General features: G+C 47.0%; 3 protein-coding genes across 5 annotated transcripts in view; 2 read left to right on the plus strand and 1 right to left on the minus strand.

The window, feature by feature from the left end:
- ZC3H7A (zinc finger CCCH-type containing 7A) overlaps positions 1–1,488 on the plus strand; it is a 29,500-nt gene extending 28,012 nt beyond the window's left edge. For both annotated transcript variants that reach the window (XM_083413390.1, XM_083413391.1), the window contains one exon: positions 552–1,488. In XM_083413390.1, the coding sequence (XP_083269516.1) occupies positions 552–741 (190 nt within the window). In that variant the 3' untranslated portion in view covers positions 742–1,488. The remainder of the gene's footprint in view (positions 1–551) is intronic.
- CIITA (class II major histocompatibility complex transactivator) overlaps positions 1–16,280 on the minus strand; it is a 1,021,617-nt gene that overhangs the window by 365,795 nt on the left and 639,542 nt on the right. The window lies entirely within an intron of this gene.
- TXNDC11 (thioredoxin domain containing 11) overlaps positions 3,151–16,280 on the plus strand; it is a 40,681-nt gene continuing 27,551 nt past the window's right edge. Inside the window, exons 1-4 of the mRNA XM_083413407.1 lie at positions 3,151–3,922; positions 8,422–8,638; positions 10,412–10,509; positions 12,670–12,799. Of these exons, the coding sequence (XP_083269533.1) occupies positions 3,690–3,922; positions 8,422–8,638; positions 10,412–10,509; positions 12,670–12,799 (678 nt within the window). The 5' untranslated portion in view covers positions 3,151–3,689. The remainder of the gene's footprint in view (positions 3,923–8,421; positions 8,639–10,411; positions 10,510–12,669; positions 12,800–16,280) is intronic.

The raw sequence follows: 16,280 nt of genomic DNA on the forward strand, positions 1-16,280 counted from the left end.
GCCTGTGACCACATAGGTTATCTGGATTAGTTTGGAGTTTGGTGGAGGGGCTGACACCTGCAGATAGTGCTGGGAGAACAGGGGCTTTATATGCTGTTGGAAGCTGAGATTCTCAGAATCCAAGGCCCATTCAGCAGGGGTTGGGGGACCTGTGGCTCTGCGGGTAAATATTGGCTGAATTATAGCTTCTGACATCCCTGATATGCTGGCTGGGGCTGGTGGGATCTGGAGTCCTAACATCTTCTGGAAGGCTGCAGGCTCCCCATCACTGCCATCCAGGTCAAGTATGCAACTCCACCCAGTCTTTTAAATTGCATGTTTGCACAGGGGGGGCTGTGCCGTGAAGCAGGGTGCTTCACGTGACAGGATTTAGGGGGCTGGGTGAAGACAGGAATTGATGGTAACACCAAGATTTCTTGAGGGGTTGGGTCTCGCCTGCTGGTGAGGAGGGACATCCAGTTCTCTGCTTTATGCTGCAAAAGGTCTTGAGCCAGCATTGTGGGTGTAGTACGTTTTGCTCATTGCCTTTTGCACTTCCTTCTTTTAAACAGGTATATGGCTGGTACTTGTGTGGAGGGAAACAACTGTAAATTTGCACATGGACCTGCTGAGCTCCGTGAATGGGAAGAACGGAGACACGTTCTAAGAATGAAGCTGAGCAAAGCCAGAAAAGATCACTTGATTGCTCCAAATGATAATGACTTTGGAAAATATAGTTTTTTGTTTAAAGATTTAAACTAACACTATAACAATGCATTTGTGTTGCCAGAAGGAAGCATAAAATCAGAATTTGACAATAATCAAAAGCATGTGACAGAAGCTGCAGATTTTTTCTGCTTTTATTGGCCTGTATTGTTCCTCCTGAAGAACAAAATGTAGTAGATGTGTAGGGGGGGAGTCGGCAGGTCTGTCTGTGCTCTCATGAAACAGAATGGTGAAGTTATAATAAAAACACAACCTGAAGTCTTACGTGCTTATTCGCCTTCTGTTGGACAGAAGAAAGTTGGAAAATAACGGGAAGGGTGGTATTGTAATGCCTAGCAAGCCCCTAGTGTTGGTCCTTCAGCTGAAAACTTTTTAAGGTAAGCTTCTAAAAACAGATGTTATGGGCTCAGAAGAAAATGATGGATAAAATTCTTCAGATGTTTTAATGGAGAGGATTTGTTTAAAACAAGTTTGCTATTTATCTCTATGTAGGTTGCTATAATAAAAGGATTTTCTTATTAAAAGATTTAAAGCAAAATAACCATTTAACTACAATATATGTTGAATGGGGTATTTTTCTCTATTTGTATGTTTCAATATAACTTGCTGAAAAGGATCTTGGAAGAGAGACACGTATTACTTTTTTTTGAAAATCAAGTAGTTAAAAATTCTGTTTCTTGGTCTTTGCTGTTTAAATGATGATTTTGAAAGATTCCACTTGTATGTCAGTATTGTGTATTGTATGGACCAATATTGCCTGTAATAAAGATAACTTTACATAAAGTCTCTTCCTAAACATATCTTCAGACTCCTGAAGGATCGTTAATATTAGCCCTACAGCAAAAGGGGTAAAAGAGGCCATTCTGGACACACAAACTTCCCGGTTTTATGTTAGTAGAATAGATGCATATGTGCATTTCTGAGGTAGAGTGCGAGCTGCCATCTCCACGCTCTTAATCCCACATGGCTACAGTAAAGCAGGGATGGGGGACCTGTGTTCCTCCCAGATGCTCTCAAGACTCCCCACTCTGACCAGCATGACCAGTGGTCAAAGGAGATGGAAGTTGTAGTGCAACATACGTAGTGGTGGAGAGGTGTAGTACATTCCCTGTTCCTGATCCAAAGCATGTTTGCTAAATGATCTCATTTCTTCCCACAGCAGCAGCATAAATAGAACATTTTCTACTGTGGACTTTCTGCTAAATTCACACCAAGACATAATATAGCCAAGCTGCGCACCCTTGCAGCAGACGCCTGGTTATCCTACGATCCCCAGTGCTGACCCAAAGTCCCCTTGGTGCACAATGTTTGATTGTTGATGGCATCTCAAGGTTTTCCTGCTCTGCACATTTTAGGTTTCTTTCTGGGGGGGGGGGGGTGCACGTTCAGACCGCCCCTACCTGTAAGCACATCTGAGCAGCACTAAGAAAACATTTGGGAAAGTTTTTAATAGTGGTGGGTTGTAATCTTTATTACAGCCTGCCTCAAGAGTGCTATAGGATACAAGCCCCCATCAAATAGGCTAGGAAAACCCTTTAGTGCAGTAGCTAGAATGGTGTGGGGGTCATAGCTTAGCATCTACTTGACCTACAGGTTCCAGATTTCAGCATGGGAGAAAGCTGCTGCCAGTGTAGACCATACTGCGCTAAATGGACCCAACGGTCCGATTTGGTAAAAGGAAAGACAGGTTAGCGCCTTTTGCTGCCTACCTAGAATTTGTACAAAGCACTCTGGATGTGGGGCAGAAAACAGAAGCAATGAGAATAGCCTTGCAAAGCAACAAAGCTCAATGTGTGCCAGTGCTTAATGTAGCCACTTCCAGATCAAGCATAGTGAGCAAGGGGAAAAGCTTGGGATTTTTGTGTGTGTGTGTTGAACCCCCTTTGCCAGAGACCATGAACTGACAAAAAATCCTTCATGGTTAAACCAGATTCATCCAAGCATAGCCAGCCAGCATCACATACTCTTGCTGCGGGAATAAGTGTCTTTCAGGCAGAGCAGAATTAAAACTCGCTCCCCACAGATGACAGAGACGGCCACCAACTTGGCATGCCTTTAAAGGAGGATTACGCAGATTCATGGAGGAGAGGGCTACTAATGGCTACCACTAGCTGTGATGGCTAGCTATGCTGTGCCTCCAACAGCTGGAGGCCATAAATGTTTCCAAAACCACAGGAGAGGGAAGGAGCTCTTGTGCTGGAATCCTGGCTTCCCCCAGCCATCTTGGTGGCCCCTGTGAGAACAGAGTGCTGGGTTGGATGGACCTGATCCAGCAAAGCTGCTCTTTACACCCTTAGATACCAGTGTTGGGCGCGCCCAAATGTACCTGCCCTGCGCCCCCTAACTTAGCCCGGGGTCAGCACTGAAGGGAGGTTCAAGGGTCAGCCATGTTCGTCTGCCCTCTGCGCCCAACAAGAGCGGCGCCATCTTGTCCCTCCACCCTCAGGCAGCGAGGCCTTTGCGGGCCAGAGCCAGCGTGCCAAAAACGGAACATAACGATCAATATATTTATTTTTATTTGAAGTGGAAGCGAATTCCCACACGGGGGAAGCCCTGCTCCGTGTGAGGGAAAAAGCCACCGGCAGCCCTTCCTGGAAGAGCACGAGGCCTAGGAAAGGAGCCAGGCCTCCTCGCCATGGCCCGCCTCGGGAGACCCCCGCCGCGCCGCCGCCGCTGCCCTCGCCTCGAACCCGGCCGACGGAGCCCGCTCTCTCTCCGCGGCTCATGGCGGGCCTGCGCGAGGAGCTCCGCCGCCTGAGGGGGAGGCCGGAGCGTAGGCCTCGCGCGCCTCCTCCCCGTCCCCACCTCCGCGGCCGGCTGGCTGGTTGGCGGGGCGGGGAGACGTGGCGGCGGCGGAGGCGCCTCTCGCTCCGGCCGCCGAGCGACGTGTGCGAGCGTGAGGGGCTCCGCTGGGCCCCGCCTAGGCCGGGCGGGCGGGCAGGCCAGGCCCCGGCCGGGAGGGACGGCGCGGAAGGGAGGAGGGCATGTCGGCATGCGGAGGACCCGGACCTGACTCCGGCCTTCCCTCAGCGCCTCCCGAGGCTCCGCAACACCAGCAGCAGGAGGAGGAGAAGGAGGAGGAGGAGGAAGAGAAGGAGAAGAAGCCGCAGCCCCGGTGGCTCGGCGCTACCCGCATGGCCCGGCGGCCCGAGGTCCTGTGCGGCGCCGTGGTGGTGCTGAGCTGCGCTTTCCTGGTCGCCCTCAAAGTCACCTGCAGGTAAGCCAAGGGGGGGGGGGGCGCTCAGGTTGGGCCTTTCTGCCCATGCCCAGGTGTGGGGGGGGGGCACCTGGAAACGCGTGGGGGTGCAAAATGCAAAGCCTCCCCTTGCACAAAGGAGCCCCATCAACCCGTGCAGGAGTCCAAGCAGGTTTAATCCGAATCAGTTGCCCCAGCAAGCTAATGAGGTGTTGGGGTGGAAGGGAGTGGCAGCTTCTCCCGAGCGGCTTCACCTGGGAAAGAGAGAGGTGGTATATTATTATTATTATTATTATTATTATTATTATTATTATTAAAGTAGAGTAAGGTCGTGTGGGGAAGAGGAAGAAGAGGCTGTCCGTGGACCTTTTCTCTCTTCTCTCTCCCGCCCATCCAAGCAGCAACTGCCAGAGCATCCCTGGGCATAAGCAGAGCGCTGGGTGTTGGGGCCATTCAGAGGACCATCCATGCTGCAGCTTGGTGGGTCGGGCATCTGTTTCGCAGGCAGAAGGTCCTGGGTCCTGCCCCAAGCAGGTCAAGGCCCCTTGTCTGAAATGCTGGAGAGCTGCTGCCAGTCCGTGTGGACATTACTGAGCTAGATGGGGCAAATGGTCTGACTCTGTATAAGGCACTTCCTGCATAATCTAGTTAGAGCTTAAGGCAATAGCCCTTTCCTGTTGTTTGTCATTGTTGTTGTCGCCCCCCTCAAAAAACCCCTTGAGTTTCCCCCCCAGGATAGATTGCCTTCTTTAGGGGTCATGGTTAACAGCTGCTGATTGACCTGGCCACCAGGATTGTATCTATCCTTTTTTTAAAAAAAGAGCCCTAATGAAATCTAATTGCATCTAATTCAGTACCCCGTTTGCAACAACAAGTCAGTCAGATGCCTTTGGCAAGCCCCTGCCCCCAGAAAGCATGGCAGTAAAGTGATGGTCTTCCCTCACTGATTGGTCCCAGGAGCTGACATTGAGAGGTATACTGCCTGAGTACATGGGGCTCCATTTAGCTGTCATGGCTAGCAGCTGTTGATAGCTTTGTCCTGCATTCATTTGTCACCTGTTAGGAAAAAAACGCTGTCCTGTTGGTTCCATCAAGCCAGTTCCTTTGACATGGATGAGCTACCGTGTAATTTGTCTACAAAAAAGGGATGCGGGTGGCGTTGTGGGTTAAACCACAGAGCCTAGGACTTGCCGATCAGAAGGTCAGCGGTTCAAATCCCCACGACGGGGTGAGCTCCCGTTGCTCGGTCCCAGCTCCTGCCAACCTAGCAGTTCGAAAGCACATCAAAGTACAAGTAGATAAATAGGTACCGCTCCGGTGGGAAGGTAAATGGTGTTTCTGTCTGCTGCTCTGGTTCGCTAGAAGCAGCTTAGTCATGCTGGCCACATGACCTGGAAGCTGTACGCCGGCTTCCTCGACCAATAAAGCGAGATGAGCGCCACAACCCCAGAGTCGGCCACGACCGGACCTAATGGTCAGGGGTCCCTTTACCTTTAATTTGTCTACAATGAATTAGTTACTACTGCTATCTGCCTTTTTTTACTCTTCGTTGGGTCTTTCCTTCCCTCCTCCAACAGTTCTGCGACTCATAGATGCATTTACATTGCACATTGTGCCATCTTTTGACATTCGGCCACATGCTGCATGAAATTTCTCCTATTGCATGTGAAGTGCTATGGAACTTGCAGTGTGTGATCTGTGGTATCTGGTTCACGCATTAACAGCTATTGCTTGGGGTTTGGAAGTTTGGTAATGTTATTCAAGGCTGTTTCAGTCCTTACGTTTTCAAGATGTGCTTGCGAATTGATCTTCATGTGCATGTAAAAATCTAACAAGGTGCCCCATGATATTCTTGTAAAGAAGCTGGTAAAATGCCGTCTTGACTATGCTACCACTCAGTGGATTTGTAACTGGCTGACTGACCGAACCTAAAGGATGCTCATCAATGGTTCCTCTTCATCCTGGAGAAGAGTGACTAGTGGGGTGCCACAGGGTTCTGTCTTGGGCCCGGTCTTATTCAACATCTTTATCAATGACTTGGATGATGGACTCAAGGGCATCCTGATCAAATTTGCAGATGACACCAAACTGGGAGGGGTGGCTAACACCCCAGAGGACAGGATCACACTTCAAAACGACCTTGACAGATTAGAGAACTGGGCAAAAACAAACAAGATGAATTTTAACAGGGAGAAATGTAAAGTATTGCACTTGGGTAAAAAAAACGAGAGGCACAAATACAAGATGGGTGACACCTGGCTTGAGAGCAGTACATGTGAAAAGGATCTAGGAGTCTTGGTTGACCACAAACTTGACATGAGCCAACAGTGTGACGCAGCAGCTAAAAAAGCCAATGCAATTCTGGGCTGCATCAATAGGAGTATAGCATCTAGATCAAGGGAAGTAATAGTGCCACTGTATTCTGCTCTGGTCAGACCTCACCTGGAGTACTGTGTCCAGTTCTGGGCACCACAGTTCAAGAAGGACACTGACAAACTGGAACGTGTCCAGAGGAGGGCAACCAAAATGGTCAAAGGCCTGGAAACGATGCCTTATGAGGAACGGCTAAGGGAGCTGGGCATGTTTAGCCTGGAGAAGAGGAGGTTAAGGGGTGATATGATAGCCATGTTCAAATATATAAAAGGATGTCACATAGAGGAGGGAGAAAGGTTGTTTTCTGCTGCTCCAGAGAAGCGGACACGGAGCAATGGATCCAAACTACAAGAAAGAAGATTCCACCTAAACATTAGGAAGAACTTCCTGACAGTAAGAGCTGTTCGACAGTGGGATTTGCTGCCAAGGAGTGTGGTGGAGTCTCCTTCTTTGGAGGTCTTTAAGCAGAGGCTTGACAACCATATGTCAGGAGTGCTCTGATGGTGTTTCCTGCTTGGCAGGGGGTTGGACTCGATGGCCCTTGTGGTCTCTTCCAACTCTGTGATTCTATGATTCTAACATCTGAATGTGGCAAAAGAATGTTTACAAGCAAGTTCATGGTGCAGAAACCTTGAACAGGAAGCCACAAGGAGTGTACATATAAGCGGCAAGTCCGGTTTTGTGTCCACGAAACACTTGACGTGTCCCTAGTTTTGATCTTGACTAGTGTACAAGGCATCAGGCGAGAGGGTTTCAGGTAGCCAAGGCTGCACGAAAATGTTGGCATCTCTTGTTTCAGGTCCTGCATTTTTTTTCTGTAATCATGTTTGCAGCCATGAGAACTGTACACATGTACTTTGCTCAGAAAAGGGTTTCAGTAGGATTAAAAAACCCCACAATGCATTTTGAAAGGTCTTATTTGATGCCAGCAAGAAGTGGGACTGGAAAAAAACGTGATCCATAGAAACATAATACAGTTCTCTAGAACAGAGGACTTAAAAGAGCGACGACAACAATTAGGGGCTACGATTATGCGTTTCTAATTGTTGTAATGCAGCAGGAGCCTCAGGGTTGAGAAACACAGCTGGACTTCTCTCTGAAAGCTAATGGGAGCTGCTGTGAGGCCATGCTGTGGGGTTGTGTATGCATCTCCCACTCAGCCCTTCACCCTCAGAAGAGCCTGTGAGTCATTTGCAGGGGCAGCCTTTTCCCATCAAACTGCAGTGTGCAGAAGAACTGGAAGGCAACCCTTTTCCCACAGCTTATAACATCAAAACCCAGTTAAATTCAAATTCCCACTGAGTAAAGTAGAACTACAGTAAACATAAAGAGAATGCTGCCGAATCAGACCAAAGGCCCATTTGGCCCAGTATCCTGCTTTCCAAAGTGGCCATTCCCATATGCTGGGCCTGAGGGCAATCCAGTATGAAGAAGTACTCTTCTTTTTTTTGTCTGACCCTCCTAAATTTGTTTGTTTGCTTACAAACATTTTATGCCGCTTAATATAGTAAAACTCTCTACGCAGTTTACGTAAACGCAAAAAAAATATCGGTAACAGTATCCAATAAGATTTCCTAGAAACAAGATAAAAGCAAAACTCAGCTATATCTCACAAATAAAACTGAGCAGTGTAGAAAATGAATAATCATTTACAAAGAGTCCAGGATATAAGGTCCTTACGGTCTCCACCTCACGAATCACCTGAGAGAGGGCATTCTGAAGTCTGGGTGCTATCACTGAGAGGCCTGCTTGAATGGGCGGGACAGGGGAAAGAAAGTACTTTTTCATGTGGCACATAATGGAATTCACTGGCACAAGATGAGGTGATGGTGGTTTTAAGAGTGCTGTAAAGTCACAGAGGATAGGGCTACAAATGGCTGCTGTTCACAGTGGCTCCATACATCCTTCAGAATCAGAGGTATCATGGCTCAGAATACTAGTTCTGCTGGGTGCAACCGCAGAAGAAGGCAACTGCTGATCCAGAGTAACTGGTTTGTGCTCTGCAGTTCTGGAAGCATGCCCCTAAGCTGCTTTTTCGCTTTTGCCAACTGACCAAGCGAGAGAATGTGAAGTTCTGTTGATCTTAACATTCGCACGTCCATGATACCTGACATGTGCTCATGCATCTCTCTTCCTCCCCCAAATAGCCGCGCAAAAGATGTGACAATGCCAGCAAAGCTCCCGGTCAGCTTCTTCTCTTCAACATCTCCAGTCTGCGATCTTTTCCTTGGGCAGCTGGATCGTGCAGAGGACATCCGCCAAGATTCGGAAATCACCCTCTTTTTTTTCTATGCTCCGTGGTGTGGACAGTCTGTTGCAGTGAGGGAAGAGATTGAGAAAGTGGCAAGCAGTTTGGCAGACCAGGTAAGGCGGATTGGGCAGGAAGGGATGCAGCTATTGCTTTAAGTTACTTTTCTTGTTCGTCAGAGTTGTTTGGAGAGAGGCACCCTGATGTCCTGCTAATTTCAAACTGAGCATGCGGTCCCTGAAAATGGCAGGGCTGTACATGCTAGCAATGGCTCCTCTACTCTGCAAAAACCCTGTCAATTTGGAATTCCCCTCAACAGAAATTTATAGCAAAGTGGTTGGGGGAGAAAAGAGACTGACACAACTAGGGTTCTATTTGTGGTTTCATTTATTAAGAAGGAATGGGCTGAATTCCCATAGGACTGTTTGCCAGCATGATTTAGATGTGTTTATTTAATATCATTTATATACTGCTTAAGGGACGCGGGTGACAACTGTGGGTTAAACCACAGAGCCTAGGACTTGCTAATCAGAAGGTCGGCAGTTCGAATCACCACGACGGGGTGAGCTCCCATTGCTTGGTCCCTGCTCCTGCCAACCTAGTAGTTCAAAAGCACGTCAAAGTGCAAGTAGATAAATAGGTACCGCTCTGGCGGCAAGGTAAACGGCATTTCCGTGTGCTGCTCTGGTTTGCCAGAAGCGGATTAGTCATGCTGGCCACATGACCTGGAAGCTGCCTGTGGACAAACGCCGGCTCCCTCGGCCTATAGAGCGAGATGAGCGTGCAACCCTAGAGTCAGTCACGACTGGACCTAATGGTCAGGGGTCCCTTTACCTTTACCTTTATATACTGCTTAATTACTCCATCTCTTAAGTGGTGCACATGGAGCACAATATAACGACAATAAAAAATCAGTTAAAGCTGTAAAATCAGGATTCAGTTAAAGCTGTAAAATCTGTTGGGCTAGCAGGTAAATGAAGAATGTGAGTATGTGGATCAGACCAAAGACAGGAGACTGTTGACCTCGTTAAAGCACTGAGTTGAATTGTGAACGAGTTTGATCCTTTTTTTTGTAGTGAGTGTCCTAGTTAATAGTGTTACGGTTTTTCATTTTATCGTTGTAAAAGACATTAGATACACCAGTGGATTCGATACCACAGCAGATTATGCTATCAGTTTCTTTTAATTAAATTTTGAGAGGAGTACCATTTTTATTGTATGATTTGGAGAAAGCGCTTGGCTAAGCAATCAATATTTGATTTGACCTACATAATGATCTGCAGGATGTGCATTTTTTTGTGCCAAGCACCTGCACTTTTCCCTGTACTAATTTAAGAACCTATGAAGAGCTCTGCTTGATCAGACCAAAATTCATTCTAGTCTGGCATTCTATTCTCACCTTGGCCAACTAGATGCCCACAAGCAGAACCTAAGTGCAGCGGCACTCTCGTCACTTGTGAGTAACTGGGATTCACAGACAAGTTGCCCCTGACAGGGATTTGGTTGAATATGCCAAAGGGAGTGGAGAGATGACGGTCTCTTTTATGACAAGAAAAATGGAAGTAAATATCCCAAATCCATCCTTGGGTAGATTTTGGGAATTGTAGTTTGCTTTAAATTCACATGGCTATCTACCCTTAAATCGTGTCTGCAGCTCCCCAGTACAGCTATAACCCCTCCTAGTAAAGGTATAGCCAGCAGCTAGGGAAAGACTTCGGCCACTTGTGATCGGGCTGCATTCTCCATGGTTGCACTTGTCCTGCTTGCAGTGTATCAATCAAGCCTCTGGCCTTGAAGTTTGCTGACGTCTGTGCTTGCCTCAAGAAGTGATTTACGGGTTGTGCCAAACATTTGTATTTACTCTCTCCACCCCCCTCACCCTTTTGCAGGTGCTGTTTGTGGCGATCAACTGCTGGTGGAACCAAGGGAAATGCAGGAAACAGAAACATTTCTTTTACTTTCCGGTTATATATTTGTACCATCGGAGGTAAGGCTTTTAAGTGCTCTTTGAGAGTCAGAACTTGTTAACTGTAGCAAGCCTTTATCGGCTGAACAAGGCTATCTACCCACCCAAACAGTGTGCCTTGTTGGTTAAGTTCCTCTGAGAACCAGTTTTCAAACTTAAATTGCTCATAGGAATCACTGGGGCCGGGCAGCAGATTCTGCTCAGAGCAGATCTCTGTCTCCTGCTAAGCGTGGTGAGCAACCCTGACCAAATCCTGTCTGCTCCTTCCTAATGCCTCATGAAAATCAGCTACTGAGATTCAAGGAATCTTGTTTTGCTTCATGAGTTAAAGGATGTTCTTGTTTGTCAGGTTTGCTGGAGGTACGGAGCTGGGGTGTGTCATTTTGCCATCAAGTCAGGAAAGTTCCCTTCTGTATACGTGTTCTAAGTTAAGGTTGTACAGTCCTTTCCTTTGGTAATTCAGTTTCTTGCTAAATAGAATGTGATGTTCTGCTGTGAGGCATATAATCAGGCATCCATGGTGATGGAATTGTGGTTTCTAATTCATAATCTGAAGCCTTTCCAATATCTAAGCACTAATTTAAAAAGACAGTGTGCCATTAGGCCTTATGAGTACAGTGGGAAACTTGGGAAATGATATGGAGATTGTTTCTGTTGATCAGAAGACAGACTGTTGGAAGGGGAGAGCAGCAGGAAATAGGATCTCTGCACAGATCCGAGTTCCTTATCACCATCAGTTCCATATCCCTCTGTTCTTTGGCCTTTATTGCCTCCAAGCACCCAGTTTGGTTAGCTTAGCTTAGAAGAGCAGTCAGCTAGAACTGCAGCTGAACGGTTCTGTTTGCAAAATGGAAGCTTTGAGAGGTTATCGAGAGAGCAATTGCATGCTCAGAGATCCACGGTCTTTCAAAACATTTTGCAATTGCCATTGCCTGCGTTGTCATGGAGGCTAAGGCTATCGATGTCTACCAGCCAGAACGGCTGTGTTCTACCTCCACGGCTGGAGGGAGACTGCCTCTGAATACCAGTTGCTGTGGAACACATGTGCGGAGTTCCTGCTTTGAGGCTTCCCAAGGGCAACTGGCTGGCCACTGTGAGAACAGGATGTGGGACTAGATGGGCCATTGGCTGGGTTTCCAGACCTGGTGAACTTGCTGCTCGGTGAGGCAACTTGTATTGCATTTAGGTTCAAATGGTTGCCTGATTAGCTATAGTGGAAGCTGGCACAAGGACAGTGAAGGCTTCTGGATCTGATGAGACAATCAGAAGGCTGGTGATGGCTGTTTTGTCCATGCTGCTTACAATTTGCTGTTTCTCCCCTGCTCTGTCTCTAAAGTTCCACAATAGACAGTAGAGCTGGGGGTGCCTCACTCTAACTATTTGCTCCATATGCATTGTCAGTCAAAAACTGTAGCAGAATGCCCCAGAGCAGCGGGTTAGAATTCCTTGCATTTATCTTTATGTCTGCATGTGCCGAGTCACTTTGCACAAACGTTGAATAAAACCGCCATTTGAGATTAGGATGACAAAGCCACAGGGTGAGCGGAATGTGTTTTGTTCCAGTTTAAAGAGTCTTTTGAGTTGCGTTATCTGGTTTTGCCCAGCGTGTACATATTCTTGGCTGGTAACGGCCGTCTCTTTTGCCATAATCAAAGACCTAATATGATACTATTGTGCATTATGGTTCATGTTCAGCTCCTTCCACCTTCCCTCTCCACCTTCTAGAATCAGGGTGTGGGGAGTAGCGGTGCCACTTTTGAGAGGTAGGCAGGAATGTAGGCCTAACTCTGGATTCAGCCAGATCTAGAGGCCCCCGTACTCCTGTTCAGGCAAGGCAGAGAGAACGTCTGTCCATGCCACAGTCTTGACCACCCACATTTCAGGCAGTAATTGCCGCATTTCACATTTATTGTTAAAACTTCTACCTCAGACCTTTCAGCTCTTAAATCGACCTTTGCCAGCCTGGTGCCCTTGGACTACAACTCCCATCAGCTCCAGCTGTGCTGGCTGGGGCAAACAGTAGGCCAAAACATCTGGAAGGCACCTGGTTGGCAAAGGCTTGTCTTAAATGCTCACTCTTAGCCTTGACCAGCCCTAGGTCTTTCTCTATTAGCTTAGGAATTGCAATTTTAACTTTTCAAACTTTTAACAGTATTTGTTTTCTTTTCTTTTCAATGCCAGCTTTGGGCCCATCGAATACAAAGGCCCGATGAATGCTGTTTACATTGAAAAATTTGTCCGCCGAGTGATGACTCCCCTGCTTTACATCTCATCCCGATCAAAACTTCAGCAGTTTCTCTCCAATTATGAGGTAACTTGCCTCTGCTCTTTGATCTAGCCGTTGATGACTCCTGGAAGGTTTGTGTTTCTTTCAAGGATGATCTTGCTTCTGGTTACTTTCTGAGGTTACTGGAAGCCAGTATTCTCTGCCACCGTATTTTTGACGTGCTGGTTCAAGTGCTTCCTGTTTGACTTGATCCCTGGGTAAAATTCTGAAGATGATTGGCAGTGACTGCAGCAGTGTTGAGAAGTCTCATCTGCAGTATGTGTGTGTCTGCGTGTGCTAGCATGTTGTCAGAGAGGACCCATAACTTTAGATCCTTTCATTCCAAAGATATCAAATGAATTTCATCAACTGATTAAAATGGGGGGGGGGGGACAATCATTTTGAAGGGGGGAAACATTATTTTCCTTGATGTTAGGTGGCTACATGTATGCCTCTTTTGCAGCATCTTCCCATCTTAAAATAAGCCTTCCCTTCTCCAGAGTGAGAGCAAAGGGGGAATGATATGGTGCCTCATACCTTCAGCTTTCATAGACAATTTCAAAATAGGTTTAAAATATAGTTACCCAGTTAACCAGGATGCATTTTGGGGGGGGGGGGGTCAAATCTGCCCTCAAGTCAATTAATCTAAGCGGAGTGGGGGACCTTTGGTCCTCCAGATGTCATTGCTGATCGGGGCTATGTTGCAGTTTGACAACCCCTGGAAGCCCATGGCCACCCCTGATCTTACTACCTGGTCAATTCATAGCTACAGCTCTGATGCTGATGCTTCTTCATCTTGTCAGGTGTGGGGAGGGGTGTTGAACCTGCAGTGAGTGTGTCAAAAGGTTCTGCTTTCCTTTCTGATAGCACCAGGGAAGCCTTTCCCTATGGGAGCACAGCCTTGTCTAAAAGCATTTTTGGCCCATCAGAATTGAGGCCTGGTGGGTCAGCTCCTTGGCTCTTGGCTCCTGCACGCTGCCTTTTCAGAGACCAGGGTGTGAACAGCCGTGCAGGCTCAGGCCTTTCTATAAGCATAGGGAGGGATAGATCCACAGTGTCCCAGAGGACAGAATGGGAAGCAGGACTAGAGATGGGGCTGCTGCATCAGAGGAAGAGCAGGGGACTACAGGCAGCTCAAGGAGTCCCTTGCTAGAGCAAACCTTCGCTCTGCTTCACAGGGCCTCAGTAGGTGCAGTAGTCTTTACTTATCTCTGTCCCTGTCTGTGATTCCAGCTTTGCCTCTTCCCCCAAAGCCTTTCCAGCATGTGAAAAGCACAGAACTCTGTGCTGCTTCATTTGGGCATACCAGCTGAAGTTGCGCACAAGCCTTGCACATAGACCTTTTTTAATGTCAGTTTTCAAAAATGAGCTGATTTAAGATTGATGCACCACCTACACAGATGGCCCAAGATATCTGCACAGAGTTCCACGTCACTTTGAAATCCAAGTCACTGTTTTCGAGTTTGCCCGTGATGACATAAAGTTTAGAGCCACAAGGGGGAACCAGCAGGAAATATTTGAAGGCCTCTATGTTGATCTTGGATCACAGCGAGTATTAAAGCCTTTCCCAGCAGCAAATAATTGTGAACTAGTAAAGCTCATTCCTGTTGTCTTTTCATTCCCATTTTATCCCTCTGATCCTAGTCTCTAACTCGGGTTAAAAATATGTAAACATCCTATACATGTTTAAACAGACAAAACTCTCATGCACAAATTCTGGTGCCACCTTTTTGGAAAGTGGCTTCAGCATGGAATTTCCTGTCGGTTGTGGTTGTGTCACCTGGTGGTTTCTTATCACCTGAGCAGGATTTGTGTTGCTTTGAGTACCTGTACTTTGTCCTGGAGCATGTGATAATATTATTTGTTTGCCTTTGGAGCAAATTCTTCTCAACACTGTGCATATGCAACCAGCCTGCTTGGCTTGCAGTAGGAAGGGGGACTACAGGCTTTCGGTGCTGAGCGTGTGTTTTCATGAGCCGCAGAACTGCTCTGTTCTTAGAAACATTTGTGGCTTCACTTTCTGGGATGAAGTTTCTTTCCTTGCCTGTTCTGAGTGCTTTGAATCTCAACATACATGGTGGCACTGTTCTTTATCCTTTCGCAGATAGAACGTCTGCATTCTTTTTGAAATACCATTCTTAGGCTGCATTCAAATACAATGCTAAGCCATAAGCCACATGTCGTGAGCAAGTCTTCTTCCAAGAACCTCCTGCTTTCCTCCTCCTCTCTTCCAGTAGGGAGTCAAACCACAGAGTGGCTGGCTGAGCATTGTGTCCAAACCAGCAAACACACCACAGCTGGGAAGCCAAGAAAAAAAACCTTGGCTTCAGATTGTGGCTGTCTGGAGAGAAACAGACAACAAGTGCCAGTTCAGTCACTCTAAGCCAGCTGATCCGTAGTTGTTTCTCTGCTGGAGGAAGAGAGGAACAAAACAGGAGTTGTGTGTTGTGGCATGCATCTCACCCACAGATTAAACTCTGGTTTAAGGCAGCTGGACACAGCTTCAGTTTGTTAGCCACCCTGCAAAGTGTTTTGCTTGGAAGGTGGAGTTACAAATCTATTCAGGAAATGTGATTTATGAACATGGGAAAGTATCATATACCAAGTCACACTACTGATCAGTCTAGCTCAGTGTAGTCTACAGTGACTGTCCATCATCTCAGTTAGGTCCATTGACCAGTTCTACCTGGAAATTCCAGGACTTGAAACTGGAAGCTGTGGTATGCAGTGTTCATGCTTTCCTTCTGAGCTATGGCCTTTCTCCTTGGAAGTGGTGCAATAATAATAATAATTTATTATTCGTACCCCGCCCATCTGGTTGAGTTTCCCCAGCCACTCTGGGCAGCTTCAAACAGAATATTAAAAACACAATAAAACATCAAACATTAAAAATTTCCATAAACAAGGCTGCCTTCAGATGTCTTCTAAAAGTCAGCTAGTTGCTTATTTCCTTGACATCTGATAGGAGGGTGTTCCACAGGGTGGGTGCCACTACCAAGAAGGCCCTCTTCTTGGTTCCCTGTAACCTCACTTCTCGCAGTGATTGAATCTCCAGAAGGCCCTTGGAGCTGGACCTCAGTGTCTGGGTTGAACGATGGGGGTGGAGACGCTCCTTCAGGTATCCTGGGCCGAGGCCGTTTAGGGCTTTAAAGGTCAGCACCAACACTTTGAACTGTGCTCGGAAACGTACTGGGAGCTAAACCCAGTGAAAGCTCAAAGGTGTGATACCATTGAGTGAAATCAGGTGGAATTTAGATATTATCTTAGAGGTGGGGGTGGGATCCAGCTGGGATGAAGTTCTGTCTGTGTGTGCCATTGTTTGTGTTGGTCAGAAACCAGTCAGGATTTCCCCACCACAACGTTTTGAATGGACTTGGAGTTTGCAGCTACTCTGGTCAGAACAACCCTCTGTGCCTCCATCTAGGAATATATACTCAATGGGAAATATTAACAATCCTTCCAAACTACAGGACTGCATTGACAATGGAGGAGCAATGCCCAAGGATTAAATGTTTACATAATTAAA

Source organism: Podarcis tiliguerta, assembly GCF_965153285.1.
Source record: "Podarcis tiliguerta genome assembly, chromosome: 14".
NCBI lineage: Eukaryota > Metazoa > Chordata > Lepidosauria > Squamata > Lacertidae > Podarcis > Podarcis tiliguerta.